Raw genomic sequence first — 24634 nt, forward strand, 5'->3', positions numbered from 1 at the left:
GGATCAAGTCTTCACCCTCTCACAATAGCACCACTTGGGGCCAAACCTTTAACACATGGGTCTTTAGGGGATACAAAAGTAATATCCAAACTATAGCACCTTGGCTGGCACCGCGGCTCACTAGGTTAATCCTCTGCCTTGCGGTGCCAGCACACCGGGTTCTAGTCCCGGCCGGGGCGCTGGATTCTGTCCCAGTTGCTCCTCTTCCTGTCCAGCTCTCTGCTGTGGCCCGGGAGTGCAGTGGAGGATGGCCCAAGTGCTTGGGCCCTGCACCCCATGGGAGACCAGGATAAGTACCTGGCTCCTGCCATAGGATCAGCGCAGTGCACCGGCCGCAGCGTGCCGGCCGCGGCGGCCATTGGAGGGTGAACCAACGGCAAAGGAAGACCTTTCTCTCTATCTCTCTCTCTCACTGTCCACTCTGCCTGTCAATAAATAAATAAAAATAATAATAAAATAAAAAACACAAACTATAGCACCTTTACAGAAAAGTTCACTGTTGAATTGACTCTAGAAATAAGTAGATATTTGACCAGCATGTGTAAAGTTGAGGGACAGGCATGCAGAAAGAGATGAGATCCAAGGCATCAAAAATGGCACTGAAAGCATGATCATCATTGATGCAAAAACTCTTCCAGTGTCTAGCAAACTTGACTTTGCTGTGGGCTATTGGCATTATTGGGGAGAGGAGGCTAAAGAGGAGGGCTGTAGTCAGACCACGCAGAAGGTCTGTTTGGTTCCTTTGCTTGCAGGCCCATGGGTTACCTCTATGGTGGTGAGCACCTCCTCTCTTCACACTGCAACCTGTGAGCTCCCAACCCCAGGTGATACTGAGAGTCACTCACCTTGTGGCGGGGCAGCTAATGCAATCTTCTTGGGTTGGCCCCCAGCACTTGGCACATGAAGCTTCACAGGTCTGGCAGTGGCCATGCTCATCAACATATTCTCCTGGGGAATGAGATCTTGTTGTTTATTTCATTATTACATGAAAAACTGCCTGAACGCTGTCTCTTTGCCTGAAAGCTATGGAGCTGATGCAGAGAAAAGAGGCCCTGAAAGGCTTCAGCTGACAACCTCAAACCTTGACTTGCTTCACACAGCAATTGCTCGTCTCCCAGGGTCCCATCAGTTGGAGCCTCAGGAAGTTATGATGCAGTGACACAGTTCTGGATCTTTTCGCCATGTGTTTCAAATTTTAAAAGTAAGGGAGGCTCAGGGGGCTTCCCACCAGATCCCTTCCCTGAGCTCCTGCTGACTTTCCTACAAACGGAGGCCTCCTGATCCACAGAAGCCTAGTCACAGTCTGTGCTCAAGTTGAGGAGTGAGCAGGATCTACCCAAATCTTCTCTTATAACTCAGGTTTGGGGAAGAGGATTGTGGCGACTGGGTAAAAATGGGAGTTGGCTAGGCTGACATTCAGCAGATGTAGATTTTATCTTACCCTGAAAGAGTAACAGTGAAGAGATAGCCAGAGAATTGTCCTTTTCCTTGCAAGTTTCTTTCCCAAGGAGAAATACCCATGAACTATTGCCACAGAAGTCAGTCCAGCCACACGAATATCTTATGAACACACAAGAAGTTACTCCCATGGGAAAGAGTGGCAGATAGAGTCCACTGTCATTGAAGGTGATTGTCCAGAGGTGGGTCTCCAGACACTGGATTCAACCTTTGTTCCCACACTCATCTTCCCTTACTGTTGTCTGAAAGATAATTGACAGTCTTCTTCACTCAAATCCAAAAGGCCATTTTTTCTAGTTTGAAAATGGATAATACTCGTGAAATACAGCTGGCCAAGTCACAACCTTCACTCAACCTCACCTCACCCCCAACTTGCACAGCCCTGTAAGCCTGTCTGAACATCGTCAATCAGAGATCCAGCTGGTGCGGTGACCTATTCGCTGTTTAATCAAGCTGTCCCAATGAAATCCTAATATTTATCACTTGATTTATTTTAGCTGCGTTCAAAACAGCCCTGGAAACATTTTGCCTGATGAGGGATGGAGGGAAATCCACCCAGTCACCTTTTCCTTGTACTTTTATTGAACAGGTACATTTAGTACAGGTAAGCCTTATATCCATGCATCTTGCACTTGCCAGCCCTAAACCACACAAAATTAAATGAGATTGCTAGAGTTTGCATTTACATAGCAGAAAAAGGCTTTCATGTAGTCCTTTTTCTTTTCTTTTAAATTTTCGCTTATTTATTTGAAAGGAAAGGAGGAAAAGAAGGAGGAAAGGAGGAGAAGAGCAGAGAGATCTTACATCTGTTACTTCAATCCCCACATGCCCATAACAACTGGGGTTGGGCTAGGCTGGAACCAGGAACTCAATTCAGGTATCCCATGTGAATGGTAGGGATCCAAATACTTGAGCTATCACCTTCTGTCTTCTACAGTGCACATTAACAGGAAGCTGGAATCAGAAGAAGATCTGAAACTTGTACCCAGGCACTCCCATATAGGACGTGGGCATCCCAAATGGCTCCAAACACCTGCTCTTCATTTAGAGTTATTCTATTAGTTGTGTGTAACTGAGGATTAAACGTACATGTTCAGAGTGATGCAAGCAGCTAATAGCAGCCTACTTATTTCAACTGGATTGTGTTGTTTTAAGAGTTCTAATTGTTACCGAGGTACGATGTGGACCAGGAATCTGACATAACTTTCAGAATACGGTGCATGTTCTCAGCTCAGGAGTAAGCATATCCCGCAGGAGACATAGGTCTCTGAGAGTGAGTAGCAAGAAAGGACAGAGAAGGCATAAACACAGGTTGTTTCCTGCACAAGGTACCTGCTTGCCAAATAGTCAAGTGGAGGCTGAAATCCAGTGCCTGTTTGTCTCACCACACCATTCATTCTGATGTTGGCTGTCTCTCTCTGTAGGGAGTATCTTTTACTAACTGGCACAAAGGTGTTGAATAGATGAACTGCATTCTTGATCATCAGTAATCCAAAGTTAGATAAAAGTCAAGGCTTATGTCTAGTAGGAATGGTGATTTCAAGTTGAGATATTTTCATTTAACATAAGTGTATTGTATATGTAACATTTTTATTTGTACAAGGTCTACAGTTCCACCTCTTATTTATTACCCTTGTTACAATCTGTTCCACTGTTGTGATAGAAGGCACAACCAATTGATCAGTATGATTATCAGTCCAGGCACTAGCAAAATTAAGAGCAGAAAACCAGGTAAGATGTTGTAAGAAGAAGCTGAACTTGTCTATAGGGGCCAGTGCAAACAATTTGTGTTTACAGAATCATATGATATCTATGTATCTTTCAAAATATATATTCTGAGTGGAACATGAATAGAGGAATGTCACAGAGGTTCCAAAATTCAAAGAAATATTATTATAGAAAAACATAGGCTTATAGAGAGCACAACTTCTTGATTCATTCATTCCTTGGATACTTTTGGAAATCTACAGAGATAGTTATAACATAAGTGCTAGCCAGGAGCCTTTTACTTCCTCACACAGTTGAGACTAAAGACTAAAATAGAAGAGTAAGGGCACGCAGTAGACTGATAGAGACAAAGATTCAACTTCTTTGCCTTGGCATCAGTGCCTTTAAGAACTGGTTCTTCCAACTTCTCATGCTCATTCATATTAACCTTCATGATGTATAGATCCAATGCTAAGAAAGGAGTTTAAACTAAAACATCTTTCTCTGCTACATCAAATGCTACTTAGATGGTTCTGAAAATTATACTACATCTACAGCCAAAGTCTTCTTTGCTAATTACAGATGATACACTGCTAGCTAAGGAAAGGTTATTAGGATTTATGGTGGAAATTTTATATTCTCTTTTGTATCTCATTACTTTCTCATTGGCTTATGTAAACCAGTAGGTTGCATTGATACCTTGGCTTTGTTTTTCCTTGACCTGCTCGGTTGTCACGTCTTCTGTTGGAACACAGAAAGTACCACCTTTGACTACTAGGCTTTGCAGTGGCCAAGACTTCAAAAGCACTCCAAATACAACCTTCTTATGTCCACTATAATTTGACATTTCCCCAAGTGACTTCCCACAATGTCAGGCCATCCATTCAATCATTGCTCTCTAGCTCACCCTGGGGCTAGGTTAAATCTTCCTAAGGCCTAAGTTACACCCATTCTCTGTTGGAAGGAGACAGCACCTTCACACTTACTGACCAGATAACTGAGCTCTCTTGGCTTCTTTTTCCTCAATGCCAAAATCCCTCTCTATCTGCTCCATGACTGATCACTTATCTTGTATCTCTGAGAAAGATGTGCCTGGCCATTGCCAACTCTCTAATGCTGTCAATCTTCTTGCCTCAGGCTATTTCTTCCACCAATTCTCTCTTCAGTCACTGCTTCACACCTACCTCATTCTCTGACCCCTGAAAGTTTTCCCTCTCCTTAAAACCTTCCCAAACCCTTTCTCTCCCTGGTAAGTCATTCTTCAAACTTGTTTTTCTCCCTCCTACTATTTGGAAGCCAAATGGAGGAAACTTCATGACCTTGGTGCTTATGTAAGGGAGTCAGTGTAGGACAGTTAACCTGTGCATCCCTCTCAAGTCTAAGCCTTCTTCACTTTAGAGCAAACTCTAGTGTTAGGACAGACGAGAACAGAGGGATCTGCCCAAATTCTCATATTCGTGTAGATATCCAATTAGTTACATAAACAACTACCCCCAGCCCTTGGAGGCACACTGCACATTTGGAATCTTAGAAGTCAGAGTCCAAGGACATAGGGAAGTTGTTTTTTTTTTTTTGATTGTTGGAGCAGCAAATTCTTGTCATCTGTCTTCATTGCACAACGAAGCTAAATGTTTATGACAAGCGTGACATACAAAACTCTTAGAAAAAGTCACTTTTAGCAGAGATGATATTTTGTTTTCTACCTCATCCTACAAGTTCTTCTTTCTGGCGTCTTTACCCATTATTATTATGTCCAAATCGTCTTCAGAATTTTTCCATTTCCTTTTTAGTTTCTGTCTCATCTTGTCCTACAGTGGTTCAAAGGTTCTTGAGGAAGTAGTGTCACCTGGGGAGGCATGATGCCTTGAAAGTTGAAGACCTGGCTTAAAAATCAATACCCATAAATTTAAAAGTTTACAAGTAAGTGGCTTGTGCTGCTCATCCTGTGACTTGACTTGAAATGTGTTAATGACAATCCTAGGTTATAAACCAACATTATGAAGTCATCCAGGATAGGTAAACCTGTATCGTATCATCCAGTTATAAAACATGATTGAGACTTATTTCTTAGGTTACCTGGCTAGAAGAACTTAATTTCTCCTGAAGAAATACTATGCTTTCTTTTAGACCTTATTTTTTAATTGGCTAGAGCCAAATTTATTGTAGAATTTAAGCGAATAGCTATATACACTAAATAAATGAACAAACCTATAAGTAGATAGATTGTGATGTGAATTTAAAACAACTTTTTAGCAAGGTGATAAGTAAGAGAGGGCGATGGGAACATCTGGTGAGAATTCAACCAGCTGGTTTTGTTTCTTATTTCAGTGAGCAAACTTGAAGTTCTGAATTACCTGGAGATACCCATAGGAGGGCTGTTTGTGTGCCTTTTCACTCAGATGCCAGGAATGAAAAAGTGTGACTTTTTTTTTCCTGAATGATTCTACAACCACAGTGCGAATCAAATAATACCATCTCTTTGTAAGGCTGCCAATACATAATTTCCAATTTTAGATACCACTCTGAAGACAATTTCCTTGAAAAAAATCTATACGTTTATTACTTTCCACCAGCTACAATAAATGCCCAGCAACACTTTCAACTAATTACATGCTAATGAAATAAGTCCATTTTCAAAGCCTTGTTAAGCATGATGTTTTACAGCAATGCTTAAAATATGAGAGCATCAGCTAGCTCTGCAGTCTTTAAAGTCTATATCATCATTCAGCCTTAAAGAGGAAGAAAATTCTGACACATGCTACAACATTGATGAACCTTGCAGACATCATGCTAATGAAATAAGCCAGTTGGGAAAGGGCAAATATTTTATGATTCCACTTATATAAGATACCTGAAGTAAGTAGTGGAAGCCACAGAGACAAGGTAGAGTGGGGGTTACCAGGTTATTGGGGTGGGGAAGAGTTGGGAGATAGTTTTCGATGGGTACAGAAGTTCAGCTGGGGAAGAAGAAATAATTCTGGAGATGGATGTCTGTGACTGCCACAGAAGTGCACACCAAAAGTGGTTAAAAGGATACATTTTTGCTGTGTATATTTTACTACAATTTTAAAAAGACCCTCCACAATGAGTTTGTTCTTTAGCAGGCTAATCCTTAATTTTAGCCAAAAACCTCAGGAATGTCTGCGTTTTGGGAGATGAGTCCAAAGAGTATCCCTCAAGGGCAGCCTGTTGAACTGACACTTGAGTGGCCTCCTGTGATAATGGAAATGCATGATACATGGATAAACTCATGATAAGGGAGACATCTGGAAGATGGGAAACTCTGAGTTTCTCTTTTCCCTTGGATACAGAAAGAAGGAGGCAGCCAGAAGGAGAGTTCTGTGTCTGTAACCTTGAGATGCCGAGGTGCTCACTTCTCTAACCCACCCTTCAACAGGGCGCACTTGTCCTCCCTCCACAGTTCCTTCTGGTTGACAAGCCTGCGCTCCACAGTGCTGCGACCTTTCATTCTCAGGAGCTGGCACGAACCCACGTGGTTTGTGCAGATATTCCGACACGCTACTCTGTCAGCCCCAGGGGTTGGCATTCCCGCCAAAAGGATGGCTCATAAATTGTCGATCCAACACACATGCAAATGTTTAGCTTCCACAGTCTCTACGTTGTTCAAAGAGTGGAATAAAGAGTTAATCCTTTTAGTTTCCACTGTTGTTTGAGCTCTGACCACAGTCAGGCAGCTTTTAAAAAAAAAAAAAACCAAATCCAAAGTGAAGACTTGGCCAACACACCTGAATATGGTGGTAATGTAGCAATCACACAAGCTCCTATTCATTGACACCTACCATACTACAAGTGCTGTACTATGTAATATTTAATCCAGACAACAACTCCTTTTATGAATGAGAAACTGAGGTGCAGGGAGATTAAAAATCTTGCATAAATTCATTCGCTAGGTGAGTGACAGATTTGGGCTGTGACCCATGCATGTGTAAGCCCAAGCTGATGTTCTTGCTACAGATTTTCCTGCTATGGATTTATTTACCCTTTTCATGTTCCAAGTAGCTTTGCTATTTATAAAAAAGCAGGAACTGAGTACATGCCTCGTCTAAACCATTGGGTGAGGTAACGGGACCAAAAAGGAATTCACTGCAAAAACAAATGAACTTTGAACAGGCACATTGCACAAAGCAGAACTACTCAATGATCGAATATACCCTCTAAATTTATTTGCTCTGATACCATGACCATCATTTATTAAAAAGCAATCCTATGTATCAAATAAAGTGAGTTTCACAAGCAGTTTTTTCTGCACATTAGTCTATAAGTTCCTAAGGAGAACTCGCAAGTAGTTTTTGGAATGAATAAAATTAATTGGTTGGGGTTCTGGACAGGGATTATCTATACTGTTTAACTGCTGCCTGGAAACAAAATCAACTGGCTCTTCAGAAATAACTTAGAACAAGAACATGGTAACCTCCCTCTGGTCCCCAATTTATGGAAGAGTCTAGTATAGTATAATATAGACCTGATGCAGGTCACCTTGGGACACTTGCTGAGAACATGAATGGTTTGCAAGGGCTGTAGCCCAAGAAGAAATGGGCCTCTCACTGCATGGTGCAAGAGCAGGAAGAGGAAGGAGGCTCATTGATGAGTAGAGGTTCTGCCAAAACCTATCAGGTCTCATATGGTGTGTCATTTCCTTGCTCTCTGGAGTGATAACGATGCCTGGTGAGACTATGAGGACTGTGGCCATGGAGCCTTCCTGATATTTCTCCACTAAACAAGGGTGCCGGCACACAGAAGGTTAAAGCTTCCCACAGAGCTTAGAGGGATCACAGTGTTCCTTGTTACGGCATTCAGTGCTGAAACACGGGTGCATGGATGAGACTTGTTCTCATCCACTTTCATTTATTTAGCAGCCCAAAGTACCACCCTAACAGCTGTTACCACTTGCTCAAAAGCACTGCTGTCACTTTCCCCACTCCATTGCCTCATGGGAAGGAAGATCCTCAAATTAACCTCTCTCTCTTCCTCTTGTGGCTTCTTTCCTGCCCCAAACTCGCTTAGTTTTTCCTCATGCCCTGCCTTCGGGGGTCAAGCATTTCAGTCTAACCTCTAATTAAAAGATAAGCCCCTGGAATGACAAGAACTTGCATATCAAACCTAGGGCTCTAACTGCATGGGAGCTGCTACCAGGTTCAGTGGCTGGTAGTTTAGTCTCTAGTTGGGTCGTCAACTCTGGTCTTCTGCAGCTATGGATACCGCCTTCCAAGAGAGGCACTGGTTTGTATAGTGATAAGTATGTATGGAGAACGGTACCCAGGATGCTCCAGTCTCTTCCAGACTGATGAAGCACTGGATGAATCATGCTTTATTGGAAGTGAGCAAATTTTGTTTCTCAAGAAGCCCTGAGGTAGAGAGAAAGAAGAGAACCAAAGTTTGCATTGTGCCTAGTGTGTGTCAGCATAGTAGGAAGCACTGTGTTAGGTAAATGCAAAAATTTTGGAGCTATCCTGACCTGGGGTTGATTGTTGGCTTTCGTTTCCAGTTGTCTGAAATCAATCAAATCACAAAATCATAATTACTTGACATTCTTCTATAAGATATGGATAATCTGTCTAAGAGGATATGGTGGAGATCAAATGAGAAGATATACATAAAGTAACTGAGATAGCAAGATGCTAGTTATAATTACCAGGTACTTTCATTAGGTTTTCCTGTTAAATATCTGATAATAGTGTAGTACTGAGAGAGGCTGTCAGTTCCATTTGATCAAATAAGTAATCTAAGCATGAGAATGTTAACTCTGCCCATCATTCAAACCATGGTCCTACTGAATCCCAAGTTGTGCCTTCACTGCCCCAAGGAGGTTGAAGAATGTATTGGCAGCATGTGTGGGTGTCAATGAGGGCAACTAAATTTAATGCCCTTGGGGATCAAAAACAATGACCTCTCAAAGAAACTGGGCTGCAAAATACAACCTAAATGAATTTTTTTATTATGATTAGTAACCTTTTTGAGATAGATTCTCTCCATCAAGGCAAAACCAACTTTGCCTGAACTTTGCTGTGGAAAGTTCCATAATCATGTCTTTGCCCTTCTCGGGCCACTGGGTCTACTGAGGTCTAGGAGTCTCTCAAGTGGATGCATCTCTGTTAGATGGGGCTTCTTCCTAGGAGAGTTCCACCAAGACAGGTTCAGAACCCGCTGTTCTTGGTCCTATTGTGAAGTAGTCACTGTTACTGGATCATCTGCTCCTTTGCTGAGTGGACAGGAGTGGACTTGGCTGGCTTTCTTCTTTTCTTGCCTTTAGGAAAAACTGTACAGTATCTCTGTATCTCGGTAGATAATCATGAAAGGGAGGGCAGTGGTATGTCAGGAGGGTAAGGAGGTAAGGTGGGGAAGGTAGTGTTGTGGTCCAAGAGACCTGAGAATTCCTGAGTATTAGAGACAAAGTCTCTATGCTCTCCCTCCTGCCAAAATCCTTCCATGTGGTTTGTATCCTGTCAGAGATTCAGACAGTCCACAGCATGGAACCAGAGGCTAGAAACTCGCTTGGCCCCACCACAGAGAGAACGCCACTTGCCCTCTTCAAGATTCCATGCTTCTCCATCGTGTGCTCAGGTGGCCATGAACCGTCCTTTCCCCGCTCTGAGCCATGCCTTCCCTAGAGAAGCAGAAGGCAGGTGGAATGCCTCTGTGTGGAGCCCAGTGTCTTGGATGTGAATCTCAGCCCTGCCTTGGCTAGCTGTGTAAGCTTGGACGAGACAGTATCCACTCGGAGCCTCAGTCAACTCACCTCGGAAACGGAAGTCATTGCAGCTATGTTATAAAATGGTCAGAAGGATTAAATTAATTAATACTTGAAATGTGTTTTGAAAGATACTGGCATTCTAGTAGGTGTTCCAATAAATGTTAGCTATTTCCACTCCAACAAGCACAACCAGACTCCTCAATAAGCAACATGAGAGGCACTCAAATCTCAACTCACTTCTTAATGTCTGATGATTTTGAATAATTTACGTAGCCTTTCTTTAGCATCATAAGATCAATTGCCACAAACTTTGTAGTTCCCTGTTAATTTTCTACCTAATAATAAGCAATGTTCTTTCTTATACTGTGGCTGATTAAGAAGTGCTTGGTAAATATAAATAAGATATCTAGAAAAGATTTTCTTTAACCACAACTATTCAGGGACCACTTACAAGAATGGACTCCAATTTTATTAACCATTTTATTAAGTTTTAGCAATTCAATAGGTACAAACCTATTTGATTGTCACCAAAGTTCTATTAAGGAAAATTATAGCCTTCTGCCATTTCACCCCCTTAAATCCATAATTCTACAACTATTAGCTAGCTGAAACAATGTGGGTAAAACTAATATTTGACAGAAAGGCATGATGGTTATCCCTCTATTGCCCAATATTATTCATTTTGGTTCTTTATGGAGAAATGTGCTAGGAATAATATAAAATTGTGATATTAACTGATCTTCACTGGGCTCTTAACCTAGAGGTCAGGAGTTAGTTATGAGCTAATTTGTACAGCCTGATATAAATTCGAGGAATAGTTTGTTGACATTAATAGTGTCACCAGAGGATTCTTGACTCATCAAAACATTTCAGGGTGGTACAGTTTAATGTGCTGTTGCTCTTTGATCTTCTCCCTTGGTGCTTTGCCATTTCCTATAGACGTTCTGCACACATCTACTGCATGCCATCTAGACCACAGAAAGCCTGGTTCCACCAGTAAAAGTGTGGCTTCTGCACCTCTCCATCAGACCCACCTGAGAATTCACCTGTCCAGCTTAATTGCAGAGACATGGAGGCATGGAGAGAACAAAAGAGGATCTTGCAGAAAGCCTGCAGTCTCACTAGAAACCAGCACTAGCACCCCAGAAGGTCTGCAGGAACCTCTAGAACAATTTGGTTCCTCTGGGAGACAAGTCAGCGTGGTTGAAATGTGGGCAAGTCTGTGTTTGAAGTGCATTCAGAGTCTCTTCCTTGGACCTGACCCATGCCTCCATCACCAACGCCACACCAAGAAGGACCCCATGTGTTTCCTCAGGCCCCTGCACCTTCCTGAACTAGTAACCTTACTGTTTCCTTTGGTATAGGGAGCAAGCAAACAGGGCAGCTATTCTGGTACCACTTTATAGGGTCCTGGACCTTGAAAGCCCCACCCAAGGGTTAGGTCTTGGCTGCCAGGAAGCAAGTCACCACTCAGCGTGAAGGACTCAAGGAAGGCTGCTGCTCCCTGGAAACTTGGTTCCTGATCTCCTTAGGCAGAGCTGGTGACTCAGGCCCTACCCCCTTTCCCAAACTCCCTCCGGCTGCCGTCTGACCTGCTTTGACTCCTTTTTGCTTTCAAGGCTGCTCTTGATATTCATCTTAACCAGATTTTACACGGTGTGATGTGCCTGGGGCCCCAAACCCTCTGAGAGGGGGCCAGTTCCTCTCTCTGATGTTCATAGTTTGCCAAAATGAGCAGACAGGCTGTGGAAAAGCTGCCTATGGGTTCAGGGAAGTTGAACAGTCTTTGGTTTATGCAATCGTCTAGTGTAATTTAGGTTATAATTTTCAAAAGATGAATTTGAAAGAGGCCAACATTTTCTATGGAATAAAAACACGCAGCTTTTTTACTACAGTAGCATGAATGATAGATACGCAGAATAACTAAAGGAGCAGAGACAGCAGAAAGATGTAGTGTTGTTTGGAGATTATAAATCCAAGCCTTGGGTCAAAGATAAGGGAACCTTTACTGGGAAAAGTTCAGGTTTACTTCCCTGGACCTGCTTACAGAGATGAGCATTGCTCTCATTTTAAAGAGGGGATACTGAAGCTGCGGAAATTTAAGCAGTCTGTCCAAGTTCATTGAATTAGGAATAATACAAATAGTTAACACCTCCTTAATGATTACCACATGCTAGGACCATCCCGAATGCTCCCTACACACTGGCTCACTTGATCATCCTTGTATTAGTAAGGAAGGAGGGGATGGTGCCCTGCTACTTATCATCAACCTCCTCCTTCTATGGAGCAAGCTGAGGCACTGAGGCAGTAAGTGGGAGCTTCAGGCTACCCAGCTGTTGAAAGAACTGGGATGTAAACCGAGGAGGTCGGAGTGCAAGCTGTCATTTAACCAGGGTTTTGCTGTACTTCTTTGCTCAGAAAATAGTGCCATTCCCCTTCTACTATACTAGAAATTCAAGTGTGAGAGAGAGAGAAATGGAAAGAGAGAGACGTGACTGTGGGAATAAAGTCAGAACATGCCAGCCTAAGTAACTCATAACTACTTGCTTGCCTACCATTTTCTGGATAAAGGCTCAGGTTCTACCTCTAATGGGACAAACAGAATCAGCTGACATAAAATACCAAGAATCTAAGCCAATGGAGAATCACATGTTCACAATCTATAGGGTGCTTGGCTTAGCTGGCTCTGATTGTATTCTTCCCTATGAACAGGGTCATTTCTTGTTGGTGTTGAGGTCCTTATGGCCTGGCTAACGAGTAGAAGATTGTTCCTGACTTGTTCCGTGTTCTTTGGGAGGAAGGCATTACATTTTCTTTTGTTGGACTGCGCTAAGATTGGCTTGATTTGTTAGGTAAGCAGGAGGGGAAGGGGCCAGTATTTCAGGAGAGGGAGACAAGGAAAGCAAAGGTTGAAGGGTAGAGTAAGCATGATGTCTCTGGAAGCAGGGAAGTGATTTGGCTGACTAAAGCAGAAACTGAGTTTTGGGGAAAATGAAAAATGAGTTTGGATAGAGGATGTAGCCAGTGGGACATCAGACAGAGATGTGGCAACTGTGTGTGGTAAGCTAAGAAGATTTTAGGAAAAAAATACAGTCTGTGATGGACACAACTAAAAATATCAAGGGTGACTGGATGCAATGGAAGGCCAAGTCCAGCAAGACAGTCAGGAAATGGCTGCAGAGAGCCAGGGGTGAGAGAACCAAGCTACTGCAAGCAAAGTGGTAAAGACAGGGAGGTGCTCAGAAAACAGAGTTGTAAGATCTCAGGGAGAGATGGGCCTCGGAGTTCGTTACTGTAACTGCCTCCTTCTCCCCTCACCCAGGGATGGGTGAATTCCCTCCGTGATTTGCTAGTCCAGTGATGACCCAGTGGTTGAATGGACACTTGAAGGGAAGCAGAACTCTACCTCCTCTTCTCTTTCTGTAACGCTCGATCAGAAATGCCTTTGTAGTAAACCCAAACTGGAACTTTAATACATCGGTCATTTCAAAAGATGAACCAGCTGCTTTGTGGGAAAAACCTGGTATTTGTGGGAATAGTGGAGTCAGAAGATCTGAGATCAAGGCTCTGATTGAGTGGCTTTGAGAAAGTTGGTACACCCTGTGTGTCTTGGTCACTTTGTGGCAATGTGGATGATGCACATCTTGCATTGTTCTCTAGTCTATTTGGGGATAGAATAATAATAATTGTGATGATGCTTTGGAAACTTCAGAATGTCACATCAAGAAGGGGCAGGTAACAGTATTAATGTTCCACAGGAGGGGAATATGATACAGTGTGGTGGTAGAGAAGGCTGGATCCACCTTCTAGCTGTGCCTGTTGAATATTTAGGCTAACAACTGCTCTCACCCTTGTTTCCATAGCTGCCATATAAGGATAAAAAATAGTCTGAGCTCAGAAAGTTGTTGTAATGGCTAAGTCTGATAAAGCACTTGACACAGGGTTTGCCTGGCATGTAATAAATGATGAATAAATACCTACTATTGTAATTCCTGATAAATGATGACTGCCTGCAAACAGGAGATGAGTTGAGAAAAAGGAATCAAATCCATGGCCTTGAACTTGAGTAACAAAATGATGGTGGTATTGCCTGTAACTGAGAATGTAAGGGAAGCTGCTTGGGATGATCAGGCAGAGGTTTTGAAATTTTGCAACTCCTGGCATAGCTCTGTTTATCTATATCCACAGGTGGCATTTTGAAAGTGGTTGTTTTAGCCGGTGCCGGAGCTCACTAGGCTAATCCTTTGCCTAGCGGCGCCAGAACACCGGGTTCTGTCCTGGTTGCCCCTCTTCCAGGCCAGCTCTCTGCTGTGGCCCGGGAGTGCAGTGGAGGATGGCCCAAGTCCTTGGGCCCTGCATCCCATGGGAGACCAGGAGAAGCACCTAGCTCCTGCCTTCGGATCAGCACGGTGCGCCGGCCGCAGCGCGCCAGCCGTGGCGGCCATTGGAGGGGGAACCAACGGCAAAAAGAAGACCTTTCTCTCTGTCTCTCTCTCACTGTCCACTCTGTCTGTTAAAAAAAAAAAAAAAAGAAAGTGGTTGTTTTAGGGGCCTACTTACTGGTGGTTGACAGCGTTCTCTCTCTGACACACATATAGCAAGAGCTGACAGAGTACAATATAGTGTAGGCAGTCACAGCGCTTTCTGCCCGAGCCATGCCATAAACAGTTGGGAGCTCAATTCATTGTTGCCAGAAACACTATCATGTTTTGTTGCCACGATGGTGAAAGAAATGGAGGGGCAGTCCTGTCCTTGGACAGCATCGTTGTTTAACAAAGAAGAGTAAAACCCATGCAGAAGAAAGGTAAACTGTTACAAGTGTTTTTATCATAGCTACTTAGAGCTGCTAAAAGGTGCCAGGGCAGCTGCCCTCCCATCGGTGGCCAATTCTTAGGAAAAAGGCGAACCAGCCTTGGCTGTGAATGCTGCAGGAGTTGCAGTGAGGAGCGTATTTGCGCCATCACGACTAAGTGCCTTAGGTAAGACCATGATGCTGGTAACTTTGGAGGGTAGGAGGGAGCACACTTTGCAAAGTCTGGGTCCTTTCAGAACGTTTCTTCAACTATCAGGCAAGCTGATCTCTATTTAACAGGATTCCCACTTAACAGATGAAGCAGCTAATAATTAGAGTTTACATAGCTTGTCCCTGGTCACACAATCCTTCTTATTCTCTCTTCATGCTCTAGTATTGCCAAGGGAGAGAGTCATTTTGAGAAGATGTGAAGAGAAATAAAGGCAAAGCAATATCTAAAGAAAATAGAGGCAATGCCAACTCTAAGTTTGCATAAGGACTTGATACTAGGGGGGTATTAATAGTAAAACTAAACCAACTCATCCCACAAGGCCAATTCTAGCTAATTATTCTGGAATTTCTTCTGCTTTTCTGATCTCAAATATCTTACATAAAGTAGTAGTTCCTAAACATCTCTTCTCCAAACTCTACATCAATTTCTTATTGGACTTTCCACCTGGATACTTCACAAGCGTCTCCAACTCAATATGTACAAGACTTATCATAGCCCAGTGCTAATGCTTTCTATTTGCTACCTAGATGAGGGCCACCAAAACCTATTCAAGGGAGCCAGAATACAGAAGTCATCTTCAACCCTTCATGTGGCCTCATATCTAATCCCTCACACTTTCATGTCAATTCTATCTTCAAACATCTCTGCATTCCATCTGTTCTTCCGCATTTCCAGCCCTCCCACATGACTTCTCACCCAATCATTCCTACCCCACATGGTCTCCTGGACTCAGACTCTACCTCCACCCCACCACCTCTCCCTCATCCAATTCTGTTTTTCATTCTCCCACCCGAGTGATCTTTCTCGAATTTAAATTCCATCAGACCACTCTTCTACATAAAATCTTCCAATTCTGCTGTCTCAATGGGGAACGGAGTTCCATCAAAGGCAAACAAGTGCCTTCCATATTTGGCTTTTGCCTCAATATCTAGACTCATCCTCTGCTGGCTCTCCTTCCAAACAGGAACAGACCCATTTGGTGCCCTGCACACATCCCTTGGCTTCATCATGTCTGTGTGTAGAATTACCTTCCAAGTGTGAGTATCTCTTGGTACTTGCCTGAAGCTTTTGACTACTGTGTCAGGCATACATAGCAGGTGGAAAGAATGAGGGACTTGAGGCTCAGGAGTTGTTTTCCACCAATGACAGGGATTTGACATGAGGACCACAGCTCCATTACCCCTCCATTGGCATGACTCTTGGGTCTTGATCTATACCATGTTCCAGGGCTTGCCCACAATGCTGAGCTCCAGCTGCCCTCATGGTAGCTGGTGCCCCGCCCCCTTCTTAATCTTGCTCACCTACTCCACAACTGGCATTTTCTTTCCTCTCTCAAATAAGCCACTTGCAGTTGAATCTTGGTCTCAACATCAGCCTCTGGGAGACCAACCAAGGCATATCCTCAAGCTCTGGCATTTCCAAGAGACTTTCAGTGCCCAGATCCATCACGCACTCTCCCACTCTGTACCTACTCCCTTCTGTCTTCTCACAGAAAAATCTACTTTTCCTTTACAACTCCAACTATCCTCCTCCTCTGTGAAGTTTCCTCTGAATATTTCCTGCTATTCCCTAATGCAGCTGAACTGACTTTTTTCTGTGCTCTGTAGTGCTTTCTATGTGTAGTAACTTAGTGCTTTACATATATGTATTAGCCTATGTATTAACTAATAATATTATACATATGCATCTCCCCCACCTCACAATTACTCTTTGAAGTCAGGAAGAATTTTTCATGATCAGGAACCACTACTTGTCACATGACAGGGGATGGAGAATATTTTGATAAATTAGTAACGTGTTGGGAGTTGAAAATGCAAAATAAAAGGTTACCTGATAGCTGAAAACTCCATGAAAAGGTGCTCATTGATTCATTCAACACACAATTATTGAGCACCTAGTACATGCAAAGAACTATTCCAGATATTTGGGGTAAAATAGTAGGCGAATCACTAATCTATTCTTTGGTGGAGCTTACTTGCTAACACAGGAGACACAAAGTAAAATATAAAAGCAATAAACTAATAACTTTTGTATTGCTAATGTGGTTGGAGGCTACTAAATGCTGTGGAACAAAAAGATCAAGTGGGCAAGCAGATATGAGCCATAGTGGTAAGGGCTAGTGATTGAAACACAGGTTGGAAAAAGACTATAACGGGATCCAGAAACCACAGCAACACGATGCAAGAACAGAGAATGTGTTCCTAGTATGTTGCAGTTACTTGAAAAGTTAGCTGACAAGGTTAATTGCCAGTACAGTAATTTTGCTTCCAGTAGGCTAGACATTTGTGGCTTCAGAGCACACCAACACTATTCTGCCCAGGCCTGCAATATCTTTAGTTAAAAATGACTGCTTTCCTAGACCTGTGGTCCTCGGGCAAATTGCCTGCTGTGAATCCAATTTTTAATGCAAAATATCTTTCCAGCACAGAAGTTCACTGCCAACTTTTTGGAGTTCATGGAGAGAATGTTATTAGTTGACAAAAGTGTATTAAAGAGGGGTGCTAAGTTTCAGGAGGTAGAGTGGAGGAATGAGGCAGACCAGGGACTGCACAACCACTCAAGCAGATCTTCCCAACTCTACATACCACACTGAACCCACCAACTCAGTTCTTAGCAGGACCACCCATGTCGGGAAAAGAATACAACATGAGCAATCAGAATTGTTGTACTTGGCCTAATGTGTTAGCAGTTAATATAGTGAATTTGCCTTTTGAACATGCTCATATTAAAAAGAACTGCAAAGAGAGGAGAGTAAACAGTATCTAGAAGTATAAGACTATTTTTAAGAGTACATGATTTACAAATGAGATTGACAAGATTCTAAGAGAAGTGATCTCTCACTATAATGGGAGGCTCTAAAAATAAAATTCTGAAAATATAAATCACAAAAGGTGTCAATGAGGAAGGGAGACAGGAAGTACTTAAAGATACCAATACCATGTCAGAGAGAGCTCTCAGAAAGATTGGTATTTAAATATTTGCAAGGACAGAACTCTCAGGGTTTCTTGCTAAGAGTTTGGATCACTGCAGGGGAGACAATGCTGAAAAGCACTACTTTAAGCTTTTCGGTGGCTCCCTGGAGTACAAGACATGTCCAGACTCCTTCACATGGCATCCAGAACCCTGCAATGGGACCCAGCTGTGCTGTTAGCCCATCTCTCACATCGTACCCTAGTCGTTGGCACCAAAAGCTGATAGTTTTCAAATGCTCCAGGTCTTCTTCCTTCGTAGCCTCCTGTCTTTAGCTCTGTTCTTCTACGTTTGCCTCTTGCTCAGAGGACGACAGCACTATACTCAGCATATCATTGACAGAGCGTTTCTTCTGCAATTTCTTTTCCCCGCACATGTGTACATCAAGGAGTGGGGCACCAGCTATCATGAGGGCAGCTGGAGCTCAGCATTGTGGGCAAGCCCTCACATAGCAGTCTATTTAAACCCCGTAAAGGCAAGGAGTGTGTTCCTGTCCTTTGGCTATAGCTCCTGTGCCTAGCATAGTACTTAGCATGTAGGAAGATACTTCAAAAAATTGGTAGAAAATGAAAATAAAAGACAAGTTTACTTTGGTGTATGAATTTTGTAATCCATCCATACAAGGAGTTTTCAAAAAGTTCATGAAAATGAGTAATATGCAAAAACTGCATGAATTTCAAAAATAAACTTCATCTTTGAAAAAACTATTTTATTTACTTTGAATGGCAGGGAGAAAGAGGGAGAAAGAATGAGACAGAGAAAGAGAGAGATCTTCCATCTGCTAGTTTATTCCTCAAACACCTGTGTCAGCCAAGGTTGGGCCACGTGCAAACTAGGAGCCAGAAACAATGCAGATCTTTTCATGTAGGTGGCAGGGACCTAACTACTTGAGCGAGTACTTGTCTGCTCCCTGGGTGTGCATCAGCAGGAAGTAGGAAGTGGAGCTGGGACTTGAAACCAGGCACTCCAATATGGGAAATGGGCATCTCAAACAGTGTCTTCACTGCTAGACCAAACATGAGTTCCTAAACTTATTTTTAACTCCATTTTCTTGTGAACTTTACAAAGTATCCTCATAGTGTTTAATAAAAGTTAGGTGAATAGGCAAATGATTTAATATAACATCAAGCATATATGAATATAACAGAAAACATCTGACAATCCAAAGGACGTTTCTTTAGTGAATTAGGGTTCACTACCCAGGCGTTCTCCTGAAGATGTGTTATTGAGTCCATTTCCATGATGAACACATGGTGACTCAGAGGGTCAGGTGGAAGTGGTAGACTGAATAATGAGTCTCTGACGTCTTTAGGACCCTTATGAATATTACCTTGAGTGGCCAAAGGGGTTTTGCAGGAGTGACCAGGTTAAAGATCTTGAGATGGGGAGATTATCCTGGAAGCTTGAAGTAAGCCCAGGGCAATCACAAGTGTTTTTATAAGGGGAAAGAGAGGGAGGCCTGTATTAATATGCTATGACATCAACATAGAGAGAGAAAGACACTACTTCTGGCTTTGAGAATTGTGGAAGGAACCACGAACCAAGGTATGCAAAGCATGACGGTCTAGAAACTGGAAAAGACAAGGAAATTGGTTCTCTCCTGGACAGTTGGGTGGCCCTATCAACACCTGGATTTTGACTTAGGGAGACCTCCTGTTGACTACTGCTCTGAAGAACTGTGGGAGAATACATGCATGTTGTTTTCAGGTGCCACGTTATGGTTATTTGTTACAGAAGTCTTGGGAAACTAACACAGCAACAGCACAAGTGTGTCACTAGGGAAGATTCAGGAGACGCATTGTCCTAATTCCTGAGCTTAGCCATGATGGAAGCAGAGCTCTTGTGGTTTTGGATGAGTCATTTAATCTTTTAACCTTGGGGCAGAAATCCGTAAGCTATGTGGGACACCATTCCTGCAGAAGTATCAGGCTATAGCCTTGGCCATTGCCTATGAGGAGGGCCAAGGGAGTATCCTGACACTTTAGCACTGCTTGTAGACAGGACATCTCTGGAGAGAAGTAGCCAGAGACCAACCTGGCTGTGCCTCTCCATCACTCAAAGATTCCCGCAGGGAGAGCTGAGCCTGCAGCTTGGAGAGAATAGGGCTCAGGTGCAGGCAGGGACAGGGGCTTCGTGTTCAGTGGGAGGGAGGCCCTCTGCGTGCATTAACATGCAGTATCTTGTTAATCTTCAGTAATGATGCCACGTCATTTGCATAACACAGATGATGGAAGTGATCAGAGAGATTCAGCGATTTATCGATTTATCCAAGGTTACATGCTAAGCGGCTAAGCTAGGACTTGAATAGGTCTCCATAGCTGAATTGCTAGATTTGTGACGTCTTCAGTCTCAGCGGCTCTTGAGGAGGTGGGGGAGCAGTAGCATTGGCACCAACTAGGAATTTATTGAAAATAAAAATTCTAGGCCGGCGCCGCAGCTCACTAGGCTAATCCTCCGCCTTGCAGCGCGGGCACACTGGGTTCTAGTCCCAGTCGGGGCGCCAGATTCTGTCCCGGTTGCCCCTCTTCCAGGGCAGCTCTCTGCTGTGGCCTGGGAGTGCAGTGGAGGATTGCCCAAGTACTTGGGCCCTGTACCCCATGGGAGACCAGGAGAAGCACCTGGCTCCTGGCTTCGGATCAGTGCATCGCGCTGTGGCCCAGCGCGCTGGCCATGGCGGCCATTTGGGGGGTGAACCAACGGCAAAGAAAGACCTTTCTCTCTGTCTCTCTCTCTGTCTGACTCTGCCTGTCAAAACAAAGAGTGAAGTTCTCAGGTGGAGTGGCAGACAGGAGCCTGTGTTTGTGCAGGCTCTCAGGAGATTTGGATGCACCCTGAAGTTGGAGAAGCCCTTCTCCCAGGACAGTCCTCTTAGAGCCCTTTAGAGTGACCATTGCTATCTCGGTTCACATTCAGGCTGCTTGCTTCTCTAGGGTACTGCTGAGCCAATGTGCAGGGTGCCAGAACATTTTTACATTTGTCATCTTGTGTAGCCTTTTGATGGAAGGTTTAGGGGAGAAGTGGAGGAAGGACCCAGCTCAGAGTCAGAAATTCTGCTGACCGCCTAGAGGGCAAGTCCGCTATAAAAGTCCCGGTAAGAAACAAATAAACATCATCTGTATTCTGTTTTAGAGTTGCCTAATACTTCACCTTGGGCAGCAGGAAGTGATTGATGTGGCCTCTGCTGATAACCGTTAGATAAAGCTGCAGTGTTAAAGCACCTGCTGTATCTGGCATTCTCAGTGCTAGCTATGGTCTCAATGGACTCAGAGCTTGGAAGACAGAGCACTTAAATGGCAGTGGTCAGAAGTGCAGAGAACACATATCAACAAATGGGCCAGGGCCAGTTAGGGGCTTCCATAGTTTGCCTGCCTCATGAAGGTTGAGCAAGCCTGGACAGTCCTGGAAGAAGCATCTGTTAGTCAGCTTCTATTCTGGAGCAAATATCAGAGGTCCGATTGTCCTGGAGCACCCCCAGGAGCCCTCTGTGGTTTGTGGATGTCTCGCCATCTCCCTGCACTGTGTTTCCTGGGAACTACAGAGGTGGTTCTTCATCTTCAGCTCTGGGTCATTGAGGTTTACTCCTACAGACTTGGAAGGGGAAGGTGGAGGGTTGATTCAGGGGGAGAAGACAGTAAGTGTGAACCTCCTAATATGACCCATAAACAAGTCTGTAAGGTCTGACCCCCATCCAACTCTAATCCCCTGTCCCCCCTCATCCCTGCTCTCACCTCCCTCCCATCCACATTCTGTCATTGATCAAGCCTCCCATGTAGACGCTTTGTAAATATGGCTGGAATAACCCCCTGCCGCAGGCCTGATTACTTCTTGCCTCAACACTGTTGGAGTCACAAGTTCACATTTACCTTGTGTTTCTTTTTAATTAAAAAAGTATTTATTTGAGAGGCAGCGAGAGAGAGAGAGAATGCTCCCATCCACTGGTTCATTTCCTCATATGCCTGCAACTGCAAGGCTTGGGAGCTGGAAACTCCATCCAGGGCTCCCGTGGGGGTGGCAGGGACTCAATTACTTGCACCATCACTGCTGCCTCCCCAGGGTGTGCATTAGCAGGAAGCTGAAATCAGGAGCTGGAGCTGGAGAGTGAACCCAGGTATGAGATGTGGTGTGTGGGCACCTTAACCAACATCTTAACTGATAGGCTAAGTGCCTACCCCATTTTTGCGATTATTCAATTGATGCCTGTCCCTCCCCACTTCCACAGTGTAAGCATGAGGGCAGGAAATACATTTGCTTTTCCCCAACATTGAATCCCCCATACTTAGCACAGGTACTGGTGTCTAATATTGGTTCAATAAATAGCCTTAAAATGAATTAATGAATTAAAATACTCTAGTACAGTCATAGAGGCAAGACAAGTAGTATGTTTTGCTTCTGTTGCTTTGTCTCCCATTTGGGGGTAGAAACAGTGAGAATTAAACTGTGGCTAGGTAAGTGGACTCAATACAACCTTTGCAGGAATGCTGCAAACTTATTAGAAGAAGCTGAGCACAAAAGGAGTAATTTGAAGTTGGTTCTGCAAAGGTGTCATCTCAAAATACACTCCAAGTCTGAAAGGGTGACATAAAAAATAAAGCTGAAAAATCAGCTTTCCATGCTCAATAGCTATCATTTCTTTAGGTCTGGTGGTTAGAAAGACTTTGCCTTCCGATATTTGCTCCACCAAAATGTATAAACCTAAGTTTATGACTAAGCATCCTCCATCTGAAATGCAGAATTTTGGATTTTGGAATTAGGGATGCTTATGATGTATCACTTTGCCTTCTTTGTAAAGCAGGGATTGGAGAGGGTGCAGGAGATTGGCTTGTAGATTTCTTCCATTAAATGATGATGGTAGTTAACATGTGGGACTGGAGGGAAGAGGACAGACTCAGAGGAAAGTTAACCTCATTTGAAGATGGGTTAGAGATAGTTGGAGGGGGTGGATCCAGGATGGATCCCAAGGTAATATTAATAGCCAACATACATTGTGCCTAATGCATGTACTCTTCAAAGTATCTTATATGATTAAGTCATTTGATCTCCACAATGTCCCTGAGATAGAGGTAGAGTATTATCCAAATGGGGAATTAGAGACACAGGCAGACTAAATATATTTCCCAAGATTACACAGTTAGTAAGTGACTGAGCCAAGATTTGAACCCTGGCGGCTTCCCTCCAGATTCTGTGATGGTAACTATGACATCAAATCCTTTCTTGGAAAGGAAGAATGACTCAGTATCATAGGTTCAACATAATCTTTGCCCATGGTTACATAAATGGGTAAGGGCAGGAGGGGGAATGCACTACCAGGCTATAAGGGTTTGAAAAACTGGGATGCAGAAACAGTCAAGGGCACCTGCACTGTCAGAAGAGCTGGACTTGGAGTGGGAAGACCTGGCTGATCACGTGACCAGGCGAGAGCAACTGACCACTTTCACACTGAAATGGGGACTACCAGACGTGCCTGACCTAAAGTGATCAGTAAGTAAATGACAAATTTGATCTGCAGTAAAGGAAGCAGAGAAGGGTGATGCTCACATCTTGTCTACCTGCCAAAATCATAGCTAGCCATGCAGTTTAAGAGAACAAGCCTGGAAAATGATCACCAAGAGACAGGTGAGAACTTCACCTCTGTGAGTGAAAATGACGCCAAGGCAAGGCTCAGCGGGGAGTTCGCCTTGTTAAAGCAGCTGCTGTTTGACCAACTGCTGACAACCTGCAGGGAGGCACCACCTAGGCTCAAGCCATCTGATAACAAATCTCTAATCCACACCTTCAGCCAAGTAGCCAGGTGTGTCAGACTCACAGGCTGCAGATCAGAGCACTAGTTGCTCATTAGTCATTTCTTCCATTTGAAGAGTTGCAGTTTGTCTCAGTTCTGCTGGGTAGAGCACAGCCACCGACTGATATTCAGCTACCTAACCCTTTGCCCATGTGATGTTTATAATAGTGGCTCTCAATACATCAAGAATAGGGGTCTCAAACTCAGGAATGAAGTGACATCCGTGTGGTGTATCTGAAACATCAATGTGGCCCCAGACCATCTCAGAATCTGGCAAAAGCACACATTCAGATTGTGCAAGCTTGGTATTAGTTTTCTATGCTGCCATCACCCATTTCCATTCATTTTTTTGGCTTGAAAAACCCACTTCTCACGGTTCTGTAGATCAGAAATCTGAGCCCCGTGTGGCTTAGTTGGGTATCCCCTGCTCTGGCTTTTACAAGGTTGGGATCAAGGTGTTGTCAGGCTTCACTCTTTCTGGAGAATTTGATTGTGAACCTGCTTCAAGTTTATTCAGGTTGTTGGCAGAATTTAGGAGAGTGTCTGTTTCTTTGCTGACTGCTGGGAGGAGGTGGGGCTCAGTTTCTAAAATTTCCTGTATTTCTTGCTTCAGCACCTGCCTCCTCCTGCATCTTTATACTCTCTTTCTGCATCATGTTTTTTGCATCTCTACTATATCTCTCTGAGTCTACTTTGTGCCTATTTGGACTATTCTGACTGCTCTCTGTTAGGGTGGGTTGATAAATTATAATTAAATTTATGATGGAGAAGGAGTACCTCTCCGTCTCCCTCTCCATCATAAATTTAATTTTAATTACATTTAATTTTAAAGGCTAAATTATAGCCTTTAATTTCTTCTGCAAAGTCCCTTCACAGCAAGGAATCTTGGGGGGGGGGCATGTTTACAATTCTGCTGCCATTGTAATCATGCCCAGCTGCTGTTGCTGCTACTGGTCCACAATTTGAGTGGCAGATCCTTTAAGC

General features: G+C 43.6%; 1 protein-coding gene and 1 long non-coding RNA gene across 4 annotated transcripts in view; one reads left to right on the forward strand and one right to left on the reverse strand.

Annotated features, from left to right (window-relative positions):
• The window catches only part of PCSK5 (proprotein convertase subtilisin/kexin type 5), a 442208-nt gene that overhangs the window by 112047 nt on the left and 305527 nt on the right, over nt 1-24634 (reverse strand). For all 3 annotated transcript variants that reach the window (XR_001793338.4, XM_089336653.1, XM_051858772.3), the window contains one exon: nt 846-948. Coding sequence is in view for 2 of the 3 variants with exons in the window: in XM_089336653.1 (XP_089192779.1) it covers nt 846-948 (103 nt within the window). In the remaining variant the exon portion in view is untranslated. The remainder of the gene's footprint in view (nt 1-845; nt 949-24634) is intronic.
• The window catches only part of LOC149128706 (uncharacterized), a 42648-nt gene continuing 30522 nt past the window's right edge, over nt 12509-24634 (forward strand). The window contains exon 1 of the long non-coding RNA XR_016236694.1: nt 12509-12729. This is a non-coding gene — a long non-coding RNA (uncharacterized LOC149128706). The remainder of the gene's footprint in view (nt 12730-24634) is intronic.

The sequence above is a fragment of the Oryctolagus cuniculus genome, chromosome 1 (genome assembly GCF_051225735.1).
Source record: "Oryctolagus cuniculus isolate XC-2025 breed Fujian yellow rabbit chromosome 1, ASM5122573v1, whole genome shotgun sequence".
NCBI classification, from domain to species: Eukaryota; Metazoa; Chordata; class Mammalia; order Lagomorpha; family Leporidae; genus Oryctolagus; species Oryctolagus cuniculus.